The following is a 23,917-nucleotide window of genomic DNA, read 5'->3' as shown; positions in this document are numbered from 1 at the left end:
TTGATGCCAACAGATTATATAATTAATACATTACTTATGAAACGCAAAAAAAAAAAAAATCAAAATAATTGAATTTCTAACCAATACTTAATGGTAAATCAACTTCTAGTTCCACTTCTCAAAGAAATTCTCTGGCTGTTTCAGGAAAGAAAAATCCATGAACTCACTCAGAAAGCTAAAAGCATAATAACAATTAAGAAGAACGCGCAGTAAATAAATATATTCTGAAATTCTGATAAGTGAAAAAATAGATATAAAAAGGAACCGATTCAAAGCTAATCTTTGGGGTAGCTTGACAAGTCTATCCTAAAATAGCTTGTTCTCAGTTATATATATATATCCAAGACAAAAAAACAAAGAGAATGGTCGCAATGTCAACGAAAACATGGCACAAATAACTCCAAAAAAGTGTTCATCCCAGCTAGAGGCTTAACCAAGAATGGGGAAAATGCGGGTGATGTGCTCCAATGGAACACTATCAGCAGCGATTTTCTTCAGCTCAGGATGGTTAAATTCGTTTCGAGGTAGGACTATTAGTTGACCCCTGCCATGACCCTTCTCAAGAATCCAACCGCTGTTGGCCGCCTGGTGTTCAAGGAATTTGTCCAAGGATAGACCTTCGATGTTAATAGCCTGTCCCACACCCAAAACTCATGCATAAGTTTGACATATCACACGTATAACTACAGATAGGGAAAGATTCGATAGTCTGAAACTCACAACTACAAATGCATATAACATACCTCAGCAAGTACAGGTCTTGGAATCTTTTGGTAAGTCAGGGAGAGGACATGAATGGCGTACGTCTGGATTGCTTGCTCAAAACCTGCATTCAATCCTCTAGTGAGAACCACACACACAAAAAAGAAAGAAAGTGGATGCATTGTTCATCGATTCAAACAAAAAATTCATCTCATCACAGTTTATTACCCGGCACAGCCTCGACAATATGACAATTTTTAGCTGCTTCATCCCAGAACTGACGAAATCTTCCTGTCTACAAATGCAGTAGGTAAAGTACAATCATCAATCCCATCACTGTTCACAAATTACTGAACAAAGAAAAAACTTACCTCCAGATAGTGAGAAAGAACAATCAGTGTCTTGAACTGCTCCTCCATTTGCTGATAACAAATACAAAGTGTTACTTAAAATAGCAAAAAACTTGATGTCGAGCATAATATTTTCCGGTAATGGTAGAATGATGACAAAGGAAGAACTTTAGACTTTACAACAATCATGCCTTCACAAATGCGTGTCTTACCAAGTGGTTCAGAAAAGTGCATGCATGGGCAATACACATGACATTAACTACTTATCTTGGCCTACTTCAAATAGCAATAAGCAGAATTTGGGCGGTTCTACGGGAGATTGGCAGAAACTTTCAAGTTTAACAAAGTACAAATATCAATTACAGGTTTGTCATTCACACGTAGGGTATTGTAAAAGAGTTTAAACGTTCAACAAAACTTGACTTAGACCAAAAGAAAAGACAGACAGCATATGCCAACACCCAGTCAAAAACACACTTGATTGCTGATGTGCAGATGTAGTTCGAATGGAAATCTGAAAATATATATATACTAAAAGAATGATACCACTCGCTCAGGAATTAAAAAGAGACAGAGGCTGAAATCTGGAGCTGGCATTGCCATGAGAGCCTGCAAAAAAGCAGGAGGGAAGAAGGAAAAGAAAGCATTAGGAACAACATATCCTAGCCTACTACCAAGCTGATACATAATTCTAAATAGGTATAAAGAAGAGCTTAAACATGCCTTAACCAAAATGCGTGCAACAATTTGTGTGCTCATACGCTCAGGCTCGAACTACAGGAACAAAGAAAATATCATATTAGTAACACTAACAACTAGAAAAGTAGTAACTTTTCAAAAAAAAAATTGTGAGCAGTAAGCGACTAAAACTGCAAATAGACAATTAAACCAATTAAAAAAAAATCACATTCTACAAGAATATAGAGACTTGGTGTTCTCTAGCTTCCATTCTCTTTTACATACACACAGTGAACCCTAAACAAGACATAAGACGAGTGAATGGCAGTACCTGGTAGAGGCGAAGAAGGCAGAGATTAGCATCCAGGCTATAGGTTTGCGATGAAACCTGATAAAGACAAATTTTGTTATCATTTGAGCAACCTCCACTAGATGTGAATTTCCCTTTTAGGGTTCCAACTCAAAACATGTTTTTTTTTCCAAACAAGTATTAACAGACTGAAGGGGTTCACCCACATAAGTTACATTCTAACATCAAAAAAAGTAAAGCATCGCTATGTCAATTTCATGGCTAGAGGACGTAAACAGAAGCTCGAAGATTCTATCAAATTTAAAAAGGATCTCATAACAATTCAATCTAAGATGCTAACAGCTGACCGTAAGAAGCAGTTCGTTATTGAATGCCCGAACTTAAAATGATTAAAGAAACAAACAAATTCAGGTAGCCGTAATGGCAGCAGCTAACCAAATCAGAGCTGATTCCGACATCATCCAACAAAATATAATAAGACCCAATATTCAGATTCTCAAATACTTCAAATCAAACACATACAAGAACCATTTTGTTCTCTTTGTTTTTTTTTTAAGGCTATAAATTTATCCCATGTGATGAAAATCAATAAAATCTAATGAGCTCATTAATAGAAAACGAGACTGACCTGTTCATTAACGTAGTTCTCGAGATCAGGTAAGATGTCGGGATTGTAAGGATTGACGGCTACAAGCTGCTCCACTGTGTATGAAACCTGTTGTTGCTGCTTTGGAGTTTCTCTTTCTCTTACCATTTTTCTTTTGTCCTTGTTTCTTTGTCAGACAGTTTAGTTGGCGAAGAAGATGGCTAAGGCTTCGATTAGTTTACAGGTTCAGCGACGGGAATCCAGAGACAGGAAGAGAGCGAACGCCGAAGGGTTTAAATTAGGGTAAAGTTAAAGCCTTTATCCCTGCTGCTGCTCGGCACTTTAGCAACTAAATAGGTTAAAGTACTCTTATACCCCCTCTATTATTTATTATCCTATAGCCAAAATAAAAGGAATTTTTATATAAACCACATCAAAAGAGATTTTTTTCAAATATTAAGATCTTGTCGTTGCATATTTAATTTACATGCTAATTTAGTTTATTTTTATAAAACTCAAGGATAAGCTATGGTCTAAATACATTAGTCACAACATTATAACACAAGTTTTTATCAATAGGAAAAAGAATTCTATACCGAATCAGTAGATTTTTTTTCTTTTGCTTTTTTTTTTATTTTTTTAGAGCAAAGAATCAATGTGAATACATGTTTTTTTTTATATATAGCATGCTTCCTTTATTTTTATTTTTTTTAATTTAGTATCTATTTCTATTTATAACCTCAAATCCGTGAATCATAAAATAAATGTATTTAAGTAGTTTAAACCTATATTTTTGTTGTTGTTATAATAATAAGATGCTAATTGAACTAAGGCCAACTCCTCTAATCTTCAAATGCTATAAGCATGTGGTTATCGAATTATAAACTCAATACATTACCGTATTTGACTCATTTAATTTGAATGTAAAATAAGATACGTCGGTTCTATTATTCATATTAAAGGCCAGTTCTTCATTGCTTTTGAAAAGTGCCGTGGAAAAGTACTTTTGGGAAGTGTTTTTGAAAAGTTTAGTTTAAAATTTGAGTGTTTAGCATTACTGTCAAAAAGTACTTTTGGGAAGTGTTTTTGAAAAGTTTAGTTTAAAATTTGAAAAATAAAATGTCTATTTTAGATATGTTATTATCAAGTACATTTAAATAATGTTTAAATTAGTTAATATTATTATATTTTAGTAATAATATAAAAAAATTATTATAACTTGTTGCTAATATTTTAATATATAAAATATAAATTGTAAATATTTTTAAGCAATAAATATTAATTATTTATAAAATTTAATTAGAATATATAAACTATATTTTAAATATTTAAATATTTGTAATTAGTATTTTAAAAAATATTTTTTATTTTTAATTAATGATTTTAACACAATTGTAATTAAACACCAAGAAAAAAAAAGAAAAATGCTATGTTATTAGAGGGGTGAAAAAGTAATTAAACACCAAAAGTACTTTTGAGAGAGGAAAAACTAAAATTGTTAGTTTCTCCTTTTTGGCTCATTTTCAGAAGTGCTTTTGAAAGTACTTCTGAAAAGCTAAAAATTTCAGCCAAAAATAGCTTATTCTTCACAATTTTTCTTTCAAAAATATTTTTGGAGTCAAAAGTGCTTTTTTTTAAACAATGAATAACTAGCCTTTAACTCTTAGACCAGTCAATCAAAATCTAAAAACTTCCTTAAAAATCCAATTAACTCCGGTTTAGTTCTCTTTCCAATACAAGGGAACATTCCAAAGCAATCGAAGAATGACATACATCCACTGTGATTCTTACAACCAGTAAATAAATTGGCTGCGCAAGAAAGATAGTTTGAGCACATCCTTGCAAAACACAAATGGTCTCGTCTCCTGTTCCAATTGGCATATCGAACATAAACCATCAGTTTTTGTGGGTAGATTGTTTGAAATGACCATTCATTCAAGAATGAATGCTTAGGCACATAGAAAGAACCCCAAATTACCTTACTCCATCTCACTTTCTCTGATCTTGGCCTAATCTCCTTCCATACATTGCTTACCCTACACTTTTGACCTTGAATAAGCCAATCTCCATGTTGGAATATCTAAAATATTATAGTAAATTTTTATTGATGTATTAAGTTATAATATTATATTATATTATATTATAATAAATTTAAAAATATATACATAATATATTTATTTGATATATAAAAATCTCATAAAACAAAATTATCTCAAGATTTACATTAAGCAAAAAACTGGTCTTGAGATTACTAGCTATATTTCGAAAGCTTGATACCATAGAAAATATTAATACGAACACATCAGTCAGTCACTACTGGGCATATATTCAATATAGATTGTAGGATAAGTAAAATGACAGGCGCATACCAGAATCTGCCTTTTTCATTTATAGCTTTGCCACCCCATTTTTTTTCAGCTCCCAAATGTTCTCTCCTCACCTTGCATTTTCTTCACATTGATTCAACCCAGTTTATTCGTGGTTTCCCAGCCTCGTGAAAAAAAAAAGAGTTTGGGCGGACTCAATTTCCATCTGGGCTTTTTCATTATCGAAAGCCCAAACTATGGATTAATTCATCTAAACACGTTCTTCATAAATAAACCTCAAATCTCAATCCAAAAATTCACCTTCCAACCTTACCTCAAATTTTATTTCTACGTGATTATTATATACAAGGTATAATTTGAGGGGTTTCAAATGAGATTATTAAGACTCAAAATTCGGTATTTGCCTATTAATGAATATCGAACCAACTCAGCTAATCCTGGGGGTTTTTTTTTTAAATATTTGAATGGAAAATGTTTCGTCACAAGGAGAACAAAATTATGTATAAAATGGAAAAAAAAGATTAAGATGTTTTTGAGTAAGCATTGTCGTCTTAAGCAAATATGGATAAAGAGTCATATTGTCTCATATTATGAAGAAATTCCTACGTCAAATTTTCGGGTCACCCTTTGCCTACAATTTTGGAGCAAATGTTTTTTTTCTTATCAGAAATTGAAAGAGTCATAACCCATCAATTTTTTTTTTTAGAAAAGAAAAGACGAAAACAAAGAATCTCGAAATAATTAAACTGAAGAGAAAATAAAACAAAAAAGCATAGTCTAAGACGTAACTAGAAGAACCAGTCCCAAACTTGGTGACCCAAGTCAGTGGGTTGTTGAGCCCCCACTTAGGTTTCGTCGATGTAACCATGCAAAAACAAACACACAAACAAGATTTAGGCTCACGCTACAATATTATTCAACCGGTCATACAAAAGAATCCGAATCTATGAGTGGATAACGGTTTCAAATCGACCCCGAAAGAAAAACCCATTTTATTTACACCCATCAATATCCACCAACATATAGTAAAAGTTGAAATGTTAGATATTTTTGAAGAAATAGCCGGCAGCTCATCCGATGTGATTTTAAACCCAATATGAAGACAACAACAAGCCAACAATAGTAAGTTCACCGATCCAACTCCCAACAGCAAAAAAAAAAAAAAAGCACAATTAAATGGGAGTCTCATGTTGGTGACGCTTGGAGTGTAAGAAAAGTCATTTAACCAATGACAAACACTCTTAATCATGTCATATCTCTGCCCTCTCAAACTATATATATATAAAAACAGCCCACCCACTGTGATTTTGTTTTTCTTCTAATCTTATATGATCATTGGTCCTGACTTTTATATCATACAATCATAAAAGGGTTAAGTAATAATGAATGAACGTCAATGACCCAACATATCTTTCATGAGCCAAAAACAAATATATTTGCTTGGTGAAAAATAGGTTGATTGTCTATTTTTCTTATTTCTTCTTCATGTTTATAATAAACTAAATATAATTTTATATGTTATTGAAGAGTATGATGATAGCACTTCATCAAAAATAAATAATCATTTAAAATTACCTTTGAAAACAACTTTTAAAAATAATTACTCATTTACGTATTTGATGATGAATTGAAGACCATTTTTTCATGCGTTGAAAGCACGCAAAAACCTATATGCTTTGACCTGAAAACAATGAAAAAGTAATTTGTTTTTTGTTCTGTTTGCTTTATTTATTTGTAATTAGATTCAATATGTATTCTGATACCTGAGGGAAAGGGTTTCTGGAACGCCCTTTTCGTTTTCTTCTATCTTCCATAAATATGAAACTAGCAATGCCCAATCCCTATTCCAATATTTAGTTCAGTCCATTGTCATCAGAGTCCGGGCTGTCAGCATCTACACATATCAATTCCCTACATGTTTAAAATGTTGACACATAAATACACATAGTAAACCAAAATAAATTACCCTTGATAAATAACCACAACGACATGCGATGTAAATTTTTAAATTTTCTGGGTTAATATATTTTTAGCAATTATTTTTTTATTGGGATCTAAATTTTTTTTTGTCTATATTAATCTATGATATTTCTTTCAAAAGAAGTTCAGGATCCAATGTGGGAACAGTTACAATGTTTAGAGACTAACTTGGACATTAAAAAAGTTCAACTCTCGATGTAATAATAACTGCGTAGTTTAAACCTCAATGTAAGAACAATTATTAAATTTAATGACTAATTTAAAAAAATTAAACTTCAATGTGAGAACACCTATTAAATTCAGACAAAAAATACGTTAACCCAAACTATTTAATAGACTATATCACCAACTATGGAGCCTTAGGAATGACAAGGTTGATCTTTTGAATCTTTCTATTAAAATTGTCAGTCATTGAGTAGTGGTGGAGTCAGGAGTTAGTAGGAGCCCCCGATCTCTCTAAAATAATCATTTTTAGGTCCTTTTATAATTTATAAAAATTTAAAATAGTAATGATAAAATTAAAATTTGATCCTTCAAAAATGATAAAAAAATTAATCATTCAAAAATTATAAAGATATAAATTATTAAAATGATAAAATTATATTTTTAATATCATAAAAATATACAATTTAATTTCGATTCTCAAAAAATTTAACTATAGATTATTTTACTCACCACGTGAAAAGAAAAGAAAAAGCCATATTGAAAATTACTTTTCAACGACAATGATATTGTAAATTCAGTCACGGTGATGCGTTTGAGATATTTTTGAGGATTCCTCATTTGGTAACAATGTTAATTCCCATTCACTTCGTAACAATCGTCAGTTTCAGCATTTAGGTAAATTGCAAATTACAGCCCCAACTTAAGAGTAGATCCGTGAAGTTTTTTTATTTAATTATTGCTATTTGTAAAGGGTTTTTAACAATGCTGACCGTATTAAAAATTTAAATATAAAAGAGTATAATATATTTTAAAGTTTTAAAATGCAAGAATAATGATTAATTTAGTTTCTAAATTTTACTTCTTTTATTACTTTAGTCTTATTTTTTTTTATCACTTTGGCTCTAAACGTTTAATACTTAGTTAAATTACATTTTTGAGATGGAGACAGTAACACTTACTCAACAATCTATGTAAACTTCATAAAACTTCAACACATTTAAGAAAAATTATCCATGTCAACATATAAATATATGTTGATTATCTGATAGGTCGCCCTGTCAATACTATTAAAATTTTAATAATTCAAATAACTTTTCTATTTAAAATAAAATAAGTTGACTGAAATTTAAAAGTTAAAAAAGGCGGAAATGATAAAAAATCAAAATAATAAAGGCTGATGTTTATACCTAAAACATATTAATAATATTCATACGGTAGGTAAAATTATCCATTGTAACTTGAAATTAGAGCTGTTAGGTAATCACCAAATTCCCCAATCAACTGCAAAATAGTTGGCCAAGGACCTATCCATATTGGATTTAGGTTGAGGGTCCTACAAAACAATTTACTAATTTTTTTTTTGGACAGTCAGTAAGGTATTAAAAAGAAAAATCTTTTTCCATTTGGTAAAAGACTTGCATGGTGATTGGTGTGCTAGGCTGGCTCCTACCCAAAGGCGAAAACTTGTGGTGGTGGTACTGAGATGTTGTGCTCTTAACTAAAAAAAAAAAATTCTTTTACCTTTTTATTTAATTTACCCTAAAGAAATTGATTTTTTTAACTCCAATCAATGATATAAATTTCCAATGGTGGGTGCATCTCCATTAATTATGGATTTAAATAAATTATCTATACAACTATATGTAAATTCCAAATAGATACCTGTTCATTTTTTTATATGAAGATATTATGTGTAGTCTAATGGTCAAAATTTTAATTTGATCACTATATTTTGCTTAAAAGTTTGAGATTTAATTATATACTTTAATTTTAATATATTTTGATATCTCTAATTTTTATAATGTCATTAGCTTAAATATTTTATTCTAATGTGAATTTTTAAAATTTATTAGAAACATTAAAATTCTCTTTTAAATTCAAGTTTGTTATATTGTTATTTTTTTATTATATGGATACCAACACATAAGAATTCTAATAATGTTAAAAATGAACCAGAATTTTTAAATTCGAAAAGTAGAGAGACTAAATTCCTAAAAATGAAAGTATAAAGATTAAATTTCAAATATACAAATAGTACAAAAATTTTGAGCAAATTGTAACATTATAATTTAGTGAAAAAATAAACAATTAACCCAACACAAATTGCGGGTCAACCATACTAATCAATAATTTAAAATTGATTCCATCCTCCTTTCCAAAAAGGGTGTTTTTTTTTCTAATAATGTGTATAAATAATTATTGGCATTAGGCACTAATGCGTGAATTCCAATGTATTTTGTGAGTTGAAGGAAATGTTGTTACAGGAAATTAGTAAAGATTGTGTTGATGATATTTGTTAAAATTAATTAAAGTAGTTTTTATTTTTATTTAAATACAACATTTGGTAATTAATATGATGATAATTTTATTTAAATACATCATACTTGTGTAAAAAATAAAACAAAAAGTTTAACTCCCAAATAATACAATTTAATAAGTTACAAAAATCTGAATATTTATTTACACAATTTCAGTCTTTTATCATCGTATATAGTCGTAAATTTGAAATAAAAAATTATTTAATTGATAAAAAGAAGTTAATAAAAGGTGATAAGGTGAGATATTTTATGTGGGACAAAGTTGATCTGTTATTTGTCTTGTCATTATTGTTATTCATCGTTGATTTTACAGTTTACAATAAATGTTTGTAAAATTAAAACTCTCGCACCTTTACTATTACTAAGGGTCTGTTTGATTGGCAGTAAAATGTTTTCCGTAAAATGATTTCTGGAAAATATTTTACTTTTCTGTAAAATGATTTACTGGAAAATATTTTCTAGTGTTTGATTGAATCTGTGTAAAATATTTTCTGCTGTTTGACAAATTTCCTGAAAATATTTTCCGGAAAAGTTGTTTTTACATATATTAATAAATTTATATACATATTAATAAATTTTTATATTTTAAATTATTTTTACACATATTGCAATGATTTATTTATAAATAAATTTTTATTAATAAAAGTTTTTTATCTAATTAAATTCCAAATGTTCATCTATTTGTAGATTATACCGATTTGATTTTACTTCTTCATTATTAAAACATTTATTTGTATTTAAATTTTATATTAATTTGATTCTACTTTTATCCAATCTGATTCTTGTGATACATATATTTAACATGGGATTTAAATTAAAATAAAAAATACTGTAATTATTAGAAAATTTCATTTTTTTTAAAAACTAGTATATTGTATTAACTCGTACTAAATGATATGTCAAACTTAAATTGCTACATTAATATATATTGGGTAACTAATGCAAGTGTAATATGCAATTAAAAGCTAGAATTTAAATGTTACCAACACAAAAAATAAAGACGAGATAATAAAAATTATTGAAAAAGAAAAGCAAAACAGTAATCCATAGCACAACAAGAAACTAGTTATATTGTTGTTCTCTTTTTTCTATCCAAACCCAAAACAAAACATCAAAACCGCATTTAGTACTACCAAAGTCTTTTATGGTTCCATCTAAGATTTGCAATAAATGAATTTGAAACTACTTAGGACCAATGTCTTTGAGAGCACATATCTGCTCTTCCCCCATTGCAGACATAACAGACACAACCAGGTCTTTCCCCTCAGCAAAACCATCCATGATCTGCAATCACACCAAAACACATGAATGTAAAATTATATAACTACCATCTTCATGATATGTAAATTGGAACCAACATTTTTTTTTGTTCTAGTATTAGATACACTTGAATTAGTATGCCAAGAGATTAACTTACCTCCTTACATTCTTGTTCCATTTCCTCATACGTCAATGCTAGCTTCTTTACCACATTTTCTTTTGTTTGTTCAATTGTCTGTAAAAGATCACAGAAATAGTAGTTAAAACCATCCACTATAGTTACCATATCTGGACTACAAACAGCAGCGACATACTTTTGCAAAGACTTTCGCTCATGTTTCACATTTTTATCAAAGACAGTTAAGGGCAAAGTAAGCAACCAACTAACCTTACTCAGTAAATCAGAGAGTTTTTTCATCTTGGCCTCCATCAATGCAATATGTTTCAGACTGTTAATGTCTTGTGAAACTGCAGTAGACCCATTTTGTCAAGGTCCTTGTGAGCCTTTTGCAAAATGTTAGCAAATAATTCATTTTTAACTTTTAGGCTGTTAGCAAAATATTTCAAGTACATATCAAATAATTCCGTCAAAAATCTCAAACAATAATGCCTTTGGGGTTCTGGCAAAGTGAAAAGCTTGACATGTAATTGCAATGGATCTTAAAACCCACATTACATCAATTAAAACAGAAGAGTACTCCGAGGTTACAAATGAATTCCAAATCCAAATTTTCAAATTAATGTTTCCAAACATAGCATAAATGAACACAATCGCAGCATAAGAATTTATAGCCAGAACCACATAATATTTTTCATTCTCAAAATAACTAATTACTTTGAAAGTAACCAGCAAGATAAGATGTTTACAGTGACAACATCAGATGATACAATAGCAACATGTTTCTTCATTTTTCACTCTTGAATACAACTTGGTCATGCATTTGCCTAAAAGAAATGGAAAACACACATTTCTAAGCACTGAACTGAAGAGGTTGGAGTCACTACAACAAAAAAAATGTCTAGCAATGATGAACATAATCAAAGAGGTACAAGTCGTGTGAGTTAAGATAATGCCTAACAACCCGGTAAAATTATAGCAGCACATATATAAAAGAACAATACAGTTCAGCTAGTACAACATGAGAAAAATGACTATATTTTCCTAAAAGAATATGGGGTTCAATAAGGTTCCCCGCATCATAAGGCCAGGAAATTATAGAAGAAAAAGACAGAAATCGATGAAATATAAACCTCTCATTTGCTTTATTATTATATGAAAAAAAGACAAAAATCGTTCACAAAAGGAGTGTGAGGTAGATTTTCATATTTGTATGCTACAAGGCGATTTTGTGTGATTTGCTCAGTTGAAACTTTGTTTTCAGCACAATGTGACAAGTCAACATGTATTGTTTTGCTTAGTGATAAATAATATGTTTTTTTTAAGTAACATCAAGGAATGAGCATGATTTCTTGAAAACCAAGTCCTGCAAACAAGTGAAGCCAGAGAAAAGACCTTATGTAACACCATTAGACCACAGTCCATGCACAAGAAAACCAAACAGTCTAAAAAGAAAGGAAATATTAATAAAGGAACTCAAAACGGACATTGGCTTATCTGAAAAAGGATCTCAGCTCGTCCAATGACTTCTCAAAACTTCCATACATTCTAATGGATAACCTTAGCCACTTCGAAATATGTGCTCTATTCTAATGACTGAGATGATTAATTGGGATAAATTTGTATCCGAATTCGAAGCCATACTCATACAGCCATTCATCTTGAATGAGGCACACCCTTACTCTATTTGCCTATGGTAATAATTTCATAGTGCTAAAATCAAAATGGACAATTCAAGCAAAGCAAATCACTGATATAGAAATCAAAGTTAACATACTGAAAATAAAAAGAAAGAGGACTGTCTATGGTTAAGGAAATTAAAATAAGCATCAATTTTATTATGACTAGTGAGGACTTACATGCCATCAATATGACATTCACCATTAGGGAAGGAGCAATTGCAGGTGACAGTACTGTTGTTAATGGCCTCAGGCACATTTGGCGGCGGCAATGGAGTAAACCAACTTGACTTATTGTTGCTAGGGTTTTCATTGTAATTCCAATCCTTCTTCCCAAGTTCTATTGCTATCTCACGAAGAGCTCTTACTGCAAACCCAGAAAGAAAAGAACAAATATTTGAGAAGCAATTGGAGGAACTAGTATTGGGTTGGTACAAATTTACAAGCAAATCACAGGATAATTCTAAACACTCAAGTACATACTCAAATGAACCAAACCTGCAATTTACTGTTTGGTTGAGATTAGTTAAGAAACAATGAAAGAAAAGGGGACTGGAACAGAGTAAAGTCTTGGAATATGAAGAGGAAATTTCCAATATCAGCTAGTAAAGAAATACTGTTAATCTTTAACACAACCTGAAGCAAGAAAGAAGTTGCAAAGCTGTGCTAACTTACCTTCATAATCTGGAGGATAGGGCGGCTCCACTTGGGCTTCAACCATCTGTATATAACCAAAATATAACCAAAACATCATCCAGCAAGAAAAGTCGCCCAAATAGGAGGCGAATAGCCCAATAGATAATCTGTAATCTTCATCGGCTACTATACTTTCTCTCAAATTGATGACAATCAATATAATTTATTAAAATAAAAATGTTAGAAATCAAAGAATGAGAGAGGAAGAGAGGAAACAAAACAGAATATGCTGAGAAGAGAAGATGAAGAACAGAAGAAGAAAAAGGAATGAAAAACGGAAGAAGAAGAATGAGCCTTACCTGGATTAAGGAGGAACCGGAAGAGGTCCTTGACCAAACTGATTTGCAATCCAAGGGGAAGGGAAAAGGGAAGGGGAAGGGAAAGGGGAAAGGGTAGAAGAAGGCATCATTTTCTGGAAAATGTCTTACCGAGTTCAAAAGCGTAAGACATTTTCTCCAAATTTGTAATAGGTTTTCCCGTGTTGCGGAATTGGTTTTACAAAAGGAAAATATTTTCCTGCTACCAAACACTGGAAAACGTGTAAAACCAATTCCGGAATTGGTTTTCCCCTATCAAACACAGCCTAAATTTAAAAGTTGATAAAGGTTTGGAATTGATGTCTAATTATTTAGTCTTCAAATTTTTATTTCAACAAGTTGGCCAATAAAAATCTAAGTTTTATGGGTGTTGTACGGCAAAACCTATATTTATATACTAATTCAGACAAAATTAGCTAAATATGTCAATCATAAAGAACAAATTTGGCGACCAACTTGTTGAGTCATTTTTGTTTCATTACATCCAATTAATTCATATACTTAATTTTTACCTAAACATCTCAACCACGATTCAAGCACCACATTACAATTATAAGCGACACGTTAATGCAACCAAATTATATTGTAAATGCTCCGCCTTCTATTTGTATTCATCGTCCTACTCTAAACTTAAACAAGAAATTTAAATTTAAATATACAATAAAATTATAATCATTGCTTCAATTAACAATATTGCCGAGATATTAAAAGTATATCCTTTGTTTTAAAACTTTAAAAGATAATTATAAATTCGTACATGAACCGTAAACGAGTGTGAGATCAAAATATCTCATTTATTTTTATATTGTTATTTGAAGTATTTTATCAATGTTGATGCAGTGTTTTTCATTTTTTTTACTGTAATAAAAATAATTTATTAAATGAAAATAAAAATAAAAATTATAAATATTTACAAAAAACTCTCTCCCGTACGTTATTATTATTATTTACCGACCTTCATCTCCGATTTACTGCAATATCATCTCGCCAACCCAAGCATTGCATGTTTTGACGTGTAATAATCAGTGTTCCTTTCTTTGCCGAAGCTAGTGCCGGTGCATGTAATACAAACGATATTTCCTATGACGTTCAGTTCCACCATAGCTCGTGCAGCGTGCTTCAAACAAGCAGTCATGCCGCTGACATTGATGGTGAATAGTGCCGTATACGTGAATAGTACTGTATACGTGAATAGTGCCATATACGTAAATAGTACCGTAAACGGTCGTATTCCCCAAGTACGAACCTGGCTCTGATACCAATTGTTGCGCGGAAGCGTGTGAAATAGTAAAATTATTGTACTGAAAAATCACACTAAGTTCAATTCCCAGGAAAGAGAGGTGGATCACGAGGATCGCTTACATACCAGATCTTTCCTAGCCAGAATATCCCTCTATCGTAATTTAATAGCACAATAAATCACTACAATGACACTTGCAAAATATGCAGAACAAAAATAAAGAACACTAGAATTTTAACGAGGTTCAGCAAATTTTGCCTACGTCCTCGGGCACTACCAAATATATTTCACTCCAAAAATACAAGTGAAAGTTTACAAATAGGGAGAGAGAACAATTGCCTTAAGTAGAGAATGGCAAGTGTGGGATGAAGAAAGTAAGAAATGGTTAGGCCTATTTATAGTTGAGGTTTAAGGATCAACTTGCAATGTCCCTGTACAATTAGGGACCAAAATTGCAATTATCCCATGCCAACTAATCTTACTTTCTACTTTCGGTGCCTTTCGGTGCCAACTTTCTGCCACTATTCATCTTTGAAAAGTCAAAGATTGTAGGTATCCAATAATCTTCACCTTGAAGATTTGATTAGGATAATCTTATTTTCACACAATTCTTTCTACCTTTGACAACAATACTTGATAGTGCCTTCTTCAACTGTTAAACTTGCAGGATATTGATCAAGTTCAAACAATGTTCGAACTTGGTTGTTGTTACCACCTTGGTCATCATATCTGCGGGATTATCTGCAGTCTTGATCTTCTGAAGACAAATTTTCCCCTCTTCAATAATTTCCCGCACAAAATGGAATCGTACGTCGATATGTTTTGTACGTGCATGATAGACTTGATTCTTTGCTAAATGAATAGCACTTTGACTGTCACAATACACGTTAATATGCTCATGAACCAACCCCAAGGTTTTAGCCATACCTTGTAACCAAATAGCCTCCTTTACAGCCTCTGTTACAGCCATGTATTCGGCTTCTGTGGTTGACAATGCAACTGTAGACTGTAGTGTAGACTTCCAACTTATTGGTCCTCCAGCAAGTGTAAACACATAACCGGTGGTTGATCTTCGCTTGTCCAAATCACCGGCATAGTCAGAATCAACGTACCCAATAACACCTTTACCAAGTGTATTATCCTACTTGAACAGTAATCCAACATCCACGGTCTTCTGAATATACCGTAGAATCCATTTCACAGCTTGCCAATGTCCTTTTCCAGGATTATGCATATACTAACTGCCTGTGAAATGTCGGGTCTTGTACACACCATTGCATACATCAAGCTACCCACTGCATTAGAATACGGAACTTGCAACATGTATTCTCGTTCCGTATTCGTCGAAGGAGATAGTTGTGCAGAAAGCTTGAAATGAGAAGCCAACGGGGTACTTACAGGTTTGGTCTGCTTGTTCATGCCAAACTGCTGTAGTACTTTCTTCAAATACTGCTTCTGAGACAAGCTAACTCTGCCATGAGCTCTATCTCTACATATTTCCATGCCGAGAATCTTTTTAGCTTCTCCTAGATCTTTCATCTCAAACTCGAGATTGAGTTGAGTCTTCAATCTTTCAATCTCAACTTTGCTCTTAGATGCTATTAGCATATCATCAACATATAAGAGCAAGTATATGAAAGTTCCTTCTTGTAGCTTCTGAAAATACACACAATGATCAAATTTACTTCTTGTGTACCTTTGCCCTTTCATGAACTGATCAAATCGCTTGTACCACTGCCTCGGAGATTGCTTCAATCCATAAAGTGACTTTGTCAGTTTGCAAACCCAATTTTCTTTTCCAGCAACCTTGAATCCATCTGGCTGAGTCATATAGATTTCCTCTTCCAAATCACCGTGTAAAAACGCGGTCTTCACATCAAGCTGAACTAGTTCAAGATCATATTGCGCAACCAAGGCTAGCAAAATCCGAATAGACGAATGCTTCACAACTGGAGAAAACACTTCATTGTAGTCTATTCCTTCTTTCTGAGCGTAACCCTTTGCTACCAATCTAGCCTTGTATCGAATTTCATTTTTACCAGGAAATCCTTCCTTCTTTGCATATACCATTTGCATCCAATTGCTTTCTTTCCCTTGGGCAGTCTCACCAACTCCCAAGTCCTATTTTTATGAAGAGACTGCATTTCTTCATTCATAGCTTGCTTCCACTTTACACCATCAGAGTTACTTATTGCTTCTGTGTAAGTGGAAGGAACATCATCATCTGCAATTGGAAGTGCACAGGCCACCATATCGTCAAAGCGAGCAGGCTTACGAATCTCTCTTATTGGCCTCCTATATGCAATTGAATCTTGTTGCTGTAGAAGTTCTTGGGTCGAAACTTCTTCATCATTTGTTCTTTCAATATTAGCTGGATCATCATTAACCTTTTCAAACTCCACCTGCTGCAAAGTACTACTGGTTTTGTCATCCTTTTGTGAATCCTCGTTCTTCATCATGGTTGATTCATCAAAAGTTACATCTCTACTGAAAACAATCTTCCTTGTATCAGGACACCAGAGACGGTATCCTTTTACACCACCAGTTATACCCATGAATAATGCTTTCTTTGCTCTTGGGTCTAACTTAGATTCTTTTACATGATAATATGCAGTGGAACCAAAAACATGTAAAGAATCATAATCAGTAGCAGGTTTACCAGTCCACATCTCCATAGGAGTTTTTCCATTTATTGCAGCTGATGGCAATCGGTTAATTAGATGGCACGCATATGTAACTGCCTCAGCCCAAAATTCCTTGCCCAATCCAGCATTGGACAACATACATCGAACTTTCTCCAGTATAGTCCGATTCATGCGTTCTGCCACCCCATTCTGCTGTGGTGTATCTCGAACAGTGAAGTGTTGCACAATGCCCTCATCTTGACATGCTTGTAGAAATGGATCATTTTTGTACTCAGTACCATTATCTGATCGAAGTCGTTTGACCTTTCGACCTGTCTGAGTCTCCACCATCTTCTTCCACTTCAGAAATGAATCCAAAACTTCATTTTTTCTTTTCATTAGATACACCCATACTTTTCTTGAATAATCATCAAGAAAAGTGACAAAATAGTGCATACCTCCCAAAGAAGCCACTTTGGTAGGTCCCCACACATCACTGTGAACATAGTCCAGACTTCCTTTCGTATTGTGAATTGCTGAACCAAATTTTACCCTCGTCTGCTTACCCAGAACACAATGTTCACAGAATTCCAATTTGCAAGAATTTGCACCTTTCAACAAGCCTTGCTTCGCCAAAGTCTGCAAAGCTTTTTCACCAGCATGTCCCAATCGCCTATGCCATAACCTGGTAGCCTCTGAATCTGCATCTTTCGCAGAAGTTGTTGATGTTGATCCAATAACTGTACTTCCATTTAAATAGTACAAGTTATTTCTTCTAGTGCCTTTCATCACCGTCAATACCCCAGCTACTACCTTTAGTAATCCATCTCTCAAAGTGATTGTGAGCCCTTTAGATTCTAGGGCCCCTAATGAGATGAGATTTTTCTTCAAGCTGGGTACATAGCGAACATCTGTCAGAACTTGGATTGAGCCGTCATGGTTCTTCAATTTGATTGTACCTACACCCATTGTCTTACAGGCACTATCATTGCCCATAAAAACAACTCCACCTTCTAGTTCTTCAAGACTAGAAAACCAGTCCTTATTAGGACACATATGGTAAGTACATCCCGAATCCAATATCCACTCATCCGTTTGACATGCCATTGCCATGCCAACCAAGCTAAAGTCTGACTCCTCATCATGCTCCGCTACATATGCATTAGAAATAGACTTGCCCTTTTGTAACTTAGGACAATTCTTTTTCCAATGCCCTTTCTCACGACAAAAGGCACATTCATCTTTGGCGGGTCTCCCTTTGGACTTACCCCTTCTACCAGGTTTGCTGCTGTGTGAACGACCTCTTACTGTTAAGACTTCTGCAGTTGTATCTTTGTGATCTCTTTTATCTTTCTTTCGAGTCTCAGATCTATACAACGCACTACAGACTGCATCAAATGTGATTGAATCTTTCCCATGAAGCAATATGGTGGTAAGATGATCATATTCATCAGGAAGGGAATTCAACAACAATAATGCCTTGTCTTCATCTTCAAATTTCTCATCCAAATTTAGCAAGTCTGCTAAAATTTTATTGAATGAGTTCACATGGTCATTCATCGACATACCGGGTGCATACGTGAACCGAAAAAGTTTTTTTTTCATATAAAGCCTATTTTCAAGACTTTTCGTTAGAAACTTTTCTTCCAATGTATCCCACAGCTTATTCGCTGATGTCTCCCTCATGACGGAGTACTTCTGCTCTTTGGCCAAACATAGGCGGATTGTACCACACGCCTGTCTATTGATCTTGGCCCACTTCTTGTCATCCATCTTGTCAGGTTTTTCTTCAGGGGCTATATCCAGCTCTTGCTGACATAAGACATCCAGGATCTCACACTGCTACATACCAAAATTATTGGTACCGTCAAATTTCTCTACTTCAAATTTTGCATTTGTCATAGTAGTCCTTGCTGATGACGATGCTGCTGCCATTTTTCTCCTCAATCCCAACTACTGTATACGTGAACAGTACCGTATACGTGAATAGTGCCGTATACGTGAATAGTACTATATACGTGAATAGTGCCGTATACGTGAATAGTACCGTAAACGGTCGTATTCCCCAAGTACGAACCTGGCTCTGATACCAATTGTTGCGCGGAAGCGTGTGAAATAGTAAAATTATTGTACTGAAAAATCACACTAAGTTCAATTCCCAGGAAAGAGAGGTGGATCACGAGGATCGCTTACATACCAGATCTTTCCTAGCCAGAATATCCCTCTATCGTAATTTAATAGCACAATAAATCACTACAATGACACTTGCAAAATATGCAGAACAAAAATAAAGAACACTAGAATTTTAACGAGGTTCAGCAAATTTTGCCTACGTCCTCGGGCACTACCAAATATATTTCACTCCAAAAATACAATTGAAAGTTTACAAATAGGGAGAGAGAACAATTGCCTTAAGTAGAGAATGACAAGTGTGGGATGAAGAAAGTAAGAAATGGTTAGGCCTATTTATAGTTGATGTTTAAGGATCAACTTGCAATGTCCCTATACAATTAGGGACCAAAATTGCAATTATCCCATGCCAACTAATCTTACTTTCTACTTTCGGTGCCTTTCGGTGCCAACTTTCTGCCACTATTCATCTTTGAAAAGTCAAAGATTGTAGGTATCCAATACAAGGTCTAGTTCAAGGACGGTTTGAACCGAGTTGCTAACTATCCCACAGTTGTCGAACATGATGTCAAGCCGCCCATGGTTTTGGACCTCCCACTGGACTAAATTATTCACTTGTTATTCATTGGGAACATCAGTTGCATGTATGAGCACTTATGGGAGCATATGGATTCGAATAGTTTTTGGCCTAATTCATCTTGAATATCAGCGATCACGATCATATGGACACTATGGACAGTGGTTTCTCCATTGCCGATTGCTCCGCCGGTGTTTATGGCTATTTTCCTTTATAGCTTGATTTACATTGGAGAGAGAGAGAAAGTAGAGAGAATAAAATAGTTTTTATATTCAAAAATTAAATTTAGTTTTAATAATTACTTTAAAAAATCATGTAAAAGCTACGTAACTGTTGATATAGATAAAAGTAAACACATAGCCTTGTTTTAAATGTCAAACCATTACCAAAAATACTTCGAAGTATCAAACTAAAAAGAAATTGCACTCAAGCTAACTAATTTGTTAATAAATTTTACGTATTGGTCACTCAACTTTAAAAAGTTACAAAATAGTAATTGAATTATTTTAAAATTTTCATTTAAGTCACTAAACTATTCTAAAATTTTTATTTAAATGACTAGACTATTAAGTGTTTTTTTAAGTCAAGCTAGCAAGCTTCAAGTGACGATTCGATGATCGGTACGATGGATCAAATACCCATTGATGGGTAGAAAAACATACCTTAGATTCAATGGTTAGTATCAGATATCGGAGAAGAAAATTATTTGAATTTTGATTCGAAAATTTGTGACGTACAAAATTATTTTATAAAAAAAACTGAATTGTAAAAGTGAAGATGAATGAAAGCTTTCAATTGATATAAACGATCTGAACAAAGAAGACCATACAACAACAAATTTAAGAATTTAATGATTTAAATAAAATTTTTTAAATAATTAAGTGATAAAAATATAAATTTATCATCAATTTAATAACCTCAAATATAAATTTACCTGAAAATTCAGTGTATTAAGCTTTGTTTTAACATCTACCTAACAAACTTAAATATGGAGTCCAAATGGTCCAATGGTTTAACGGTGGGAGTTATCTCTTTTTTTTTTAGTGTACGGCTCTGTTTAAAGCTTAATTGCAAACCGACAATATTGGCAACTATTCTGCGTCAATTTTTATCGTCCCTCCGTTTCTTAACTCCCAAGGCCATTTTAACTACCCACGGTCTTATAATCTTATACAATAAATGGCTCAAAGGAATTTATTGCTGTCTCCTTGTCTCCCCTCCACGTGACCCGCATTTCACCTAATTTCCTTTCAATCTCTATTTTTCCCGTCTCAACATTATCCAAATTCCTCCTTCATTTTATTTCATGCTCAAAATATATACGAAACCAGTTCATTCCATAGGTTTTTTTTTCTAGTTCAATATTTCATCTTACAATAAAGTATTTTTTAATGTTATAAAGTCTAAAATCAACATGGACTTAGTATTAACTAAACAATTTATTTACTAATACTAACCACATATATGAAGTCAACATTAAGTCATAAGCCACATGAGGTTGGGGGGTCGAAAATTAAATATCAGATGACCCCAAAACCACAACACCTACCCAATGGATTGTCCAGGAGACATTATTTTCTCTCTTTTTCAAATTCCCAATTACCCCCTCAAAATAATAAGATAAGCTTGTTTATAAACCTTGGATGATTAAATTAAATAGTATATTTATTATAATAATTAAAATTATTTATGCTTATGAAATTATTTATTTTCGCAGTGGTACTTTTAAGAAATTGTCGGTGCACTGAACGCCACGTCGGACATCGATTAAATCTTCGGCTAATCCGGTTTTATAGTTCGCTGTTTTGCACTTTCATTCGAGGGGCCCCACCACTTGCCAGCTAGACTTGTTTCTGACGGAACTAAACTCAGTATGGTTACTCATTTCCAAGACCTACCAATCATATCTAGGCACCTTGCTAACCGAGGATCTTTGGTTTTGCAAATGGGCCTTCCGACAATCGTGACCCCACCCTATGCCGTAACTGGCGCCCCGTGACTTTCACGCTGAGCTGAGAATGCTTAATTTTTTAATTTATTCAAAAAGAGGAAAATTTTAAAAATTAAATAATTAAGGAAGTCGAAATGACTAATTTCCCCCTGCCATTGTAAACGATTACGTGGCCTGCTCTTATTTTATTGGGATGGGAACAGTACTATATATATAATCTTTAGTTACCATTTTAAAAATAAGTTTGAGGAAGAAAAAATAAATAAAGGTTAAAAATAATAATGAATCCAAATGTTATTTCACATTTTTTATAAAAATTCAAAACAATTTTATAAAATATTTCTAACACATAACTACACTCAACCGAAAACTTATAAATAGACGAATTTAATTGAGCAATGCCTTTCTTTACATGAAAAAGTAATGCTTTTAAGTTATCACGTTATAATTGATGATTTTTTTTCTTATAAAATTTAACATGTAAATAAAAATTAAGACTAAATTCAAAGTTTAAAATTTTTATTAAATTTTTTTGGTTTGGTGTGATATTTTAGAATAAAAATAATAATCATTTGGTAGTAATGTGATTAAAATAGTTTTAAATTTTAAAAAATAATTTTAACAGTGTTAATAATAAATTTTAAAATTTAAAAAGTGACTAGACTAAATTAATAGAAATAAAAGTATAAGAATTAAATTATGAATTTATGACATTTTAACCAAAAATCAAATATAGTAGTCTTAAATAAGCGAGGATGAAAATAAGAAAGCGGTATTGTGAAAGTAATAGCAAAACCAGGGGTGGTGAGGTAAGGACGGCGGAGGCGGTATTGAATTTGTATTTTTTATTTTTTGAATTTATTTATTTATTAGGGTTTAGACAGGGTTGTTCTATAAAGGAGGAAAAATGAAATATTAATTAGAAATAATGTGAAGTGAAGATTAATATGAAGCTAAATGATTTAAATATTAATCAAGATTTATAATTCCAATAAAAGCCTTTTGTGAGTTTGGTTAATATGAAGTAATATTAAATTAAAATATGTGACATGAAAATAGAATTTTACAATTATTATATCTTTAAAAGTGTCTTTTTTTAGACAATTAAGTTTGATTTATATAGTTATTCACCACAGTTTATGGTTATATTATAAATACACTACGAGTTGATAAAAATGTAACTTTATAAACTAAACTAAACTAAACTAAAAGTAAATTGATTCTCTATGGATTTTGTACATACAGAAGGCTCCTATGGGGCGGACGAGTAGGGCCCATTCGTCTTCCCTATTTCTTTTAATTTTATTTAACTTTATTATTTAACATAATAATTAAATTTCATTTCAAATAACAACAACAACAACAAGCGGCATTCTCCTTATCCACACAGCCTTTTATTATTATTTTTATGAAATCACTTTAAATGGATAGATAAGTTATTATTTGTTAATTTTATTGAGTGAGTATTTAATTAAATTTTAAAAATAAAAAATATTTAAAAGTTAAAAATCATTAGAATGGTTAAAATATATATATTTAAAATTTAATTCACGCTATATCAACAAAGCTCATCAACGCTATTTTTTCATTTTTTTATAAAATTTAAGAGTTAAAAGAGATAAAAATTAAAAAAATTAATTTTTTTTATAAAATTAAAGTACCAATTGTAGAAGGGGCATATGCTTAAGGAGATCCTTTTTATTTTCTTTTACAGTTGTGGGGCGTTTAGTTTGGTGGGAAAAACGATGTTAGATCACATTCAAGACTTTTAACCCAAAAATTTAAAATAAAGAAAATCACATTCAAAAGTAAGAAAAAAACACAAATTTTGAGTAATTTTACTCTAAATTTAATTTCATTGGTTACTCTGCATAAACAGAAAACAAAAAGAAAGTCCTGGCTGTGATGA

At 32.3% G+C, this 23,917-nt stretch overlaps 2 protein-coding genes across 2 annotated transcripts; both read right to left on the bottom strand.

The window, feature by feature from the left end:
- Window positions 1–210: 210 nt before the first annotated feature.
- LOC107907077 (eukaryotic translation initiation factor 3 subunit K) lies at window positions 211–3,018 on the bottom strand. Its single transcript, XM_016834284.2, has 8 exons — window positions 2,669–3,018; window positions 2,062–2,118; window positions 1,776–1,826; window positions 1,599–1,661; window positions 1,074–1,124; window positions 931–997; window positions 744–826; window positions 211–633 (listed from the first exon to the last, which is right to left on the bottom strand). Exons 1-8 carry the CDS (start codon window positions 2,792–2,794, stop codon window positions 430–432), a joined length of 702 nt encoding a protein of 233 aa, XP_016689773.1. The 5' UTR covers window positions 2,795–3,018; the 3' UTR covers window positions 211–429.
- A 7,393-nt stretch (window positions 3,019–10,411) lies between these two features.
- Window positions 10,412–12,786, bottom strand: LOC121217987 (uncharacterized). The gene is made up of 4 exons (XM_041094815.1): window positions 12,654–12,786; window positions 11,065–11,144; window positions 10,834–10,911; window positions 10,412–10,700 (listed from the first exon to the last, which is right to left on the bottom strand). The coding sequence occupies exons 1-4, from the start codon at window positions 12,784–12,786 to the stop codon at window positions 10,599–10,601; spliced, it is 393 nt and encodes a 130-aa protein (XP_040950749.1). The 3' UTR covers window positions 10,412–10,598.
- Window positions 12,787–23,917: the final 11,131 nt, after the last annotated feature.

The sequence above is a fragment of the Gossypium hirsutum genome, chromosome D05 (genome assembly GCF_007990345.1).
Source record: "Gossypium hirsutum isolate 1008001.06 chromosome D05, Gossypium_hirsutum_v2.1, whole genome shotgun sequence".
Classification (NCBI taxonomy): Eukaryota; Viridiplantae; Streptophyta; class Magnoliopsida; order Malvales; family Malvaceae; genus Gossypium; species Gossypium hirsutum.
This window is presented reverse-complemented; position numbering and strand designations above follow the sequence as displayed.

Coding starts and splice junctions, on each gene's coding strand:
- LOC107907077 (XM_016834284.2), bottom strand. CDS start 2,794: ATGGTAAGAGAAAGAGAAACTCCAAAGCAGCAACAACAGGTTTCATAC. Junction 1,125..1,598: donor TTTTAATTCCTGAGCGAGTG/GTATCATTCTTT, acceptor ATTTGTTATCAG/CAAATGGAGGAGCAGTTCAA. Junction 634..743: donor CAAGACCTGTACTTGCTGAG/GTATGTTATATG, acceptor GGTGTGGGACAG/GCTATTAACATCGAAGGTCT.
- LOC121217987 (XM_041094815.1), bottom strand. CDS start 12,786: ATGAAAACCCTAGCAACAATAAGTCAAGTTGGTTTACTCCATTGCCGC. Junction 11,145..12,653: donor GAATGTCATATTGATGGCAT/GTAAGTCCTCAC, acceptor GGTCTACTGCAG/TTTCACAAGACATTAACAGT. Junction 10,701..10,833: donor TGGAACAAGAATGTAAGGAG/GTAAGTTAATCT, acceptor GTGTGATTGCAG/ATCATGGATGGTTTTGCTGA.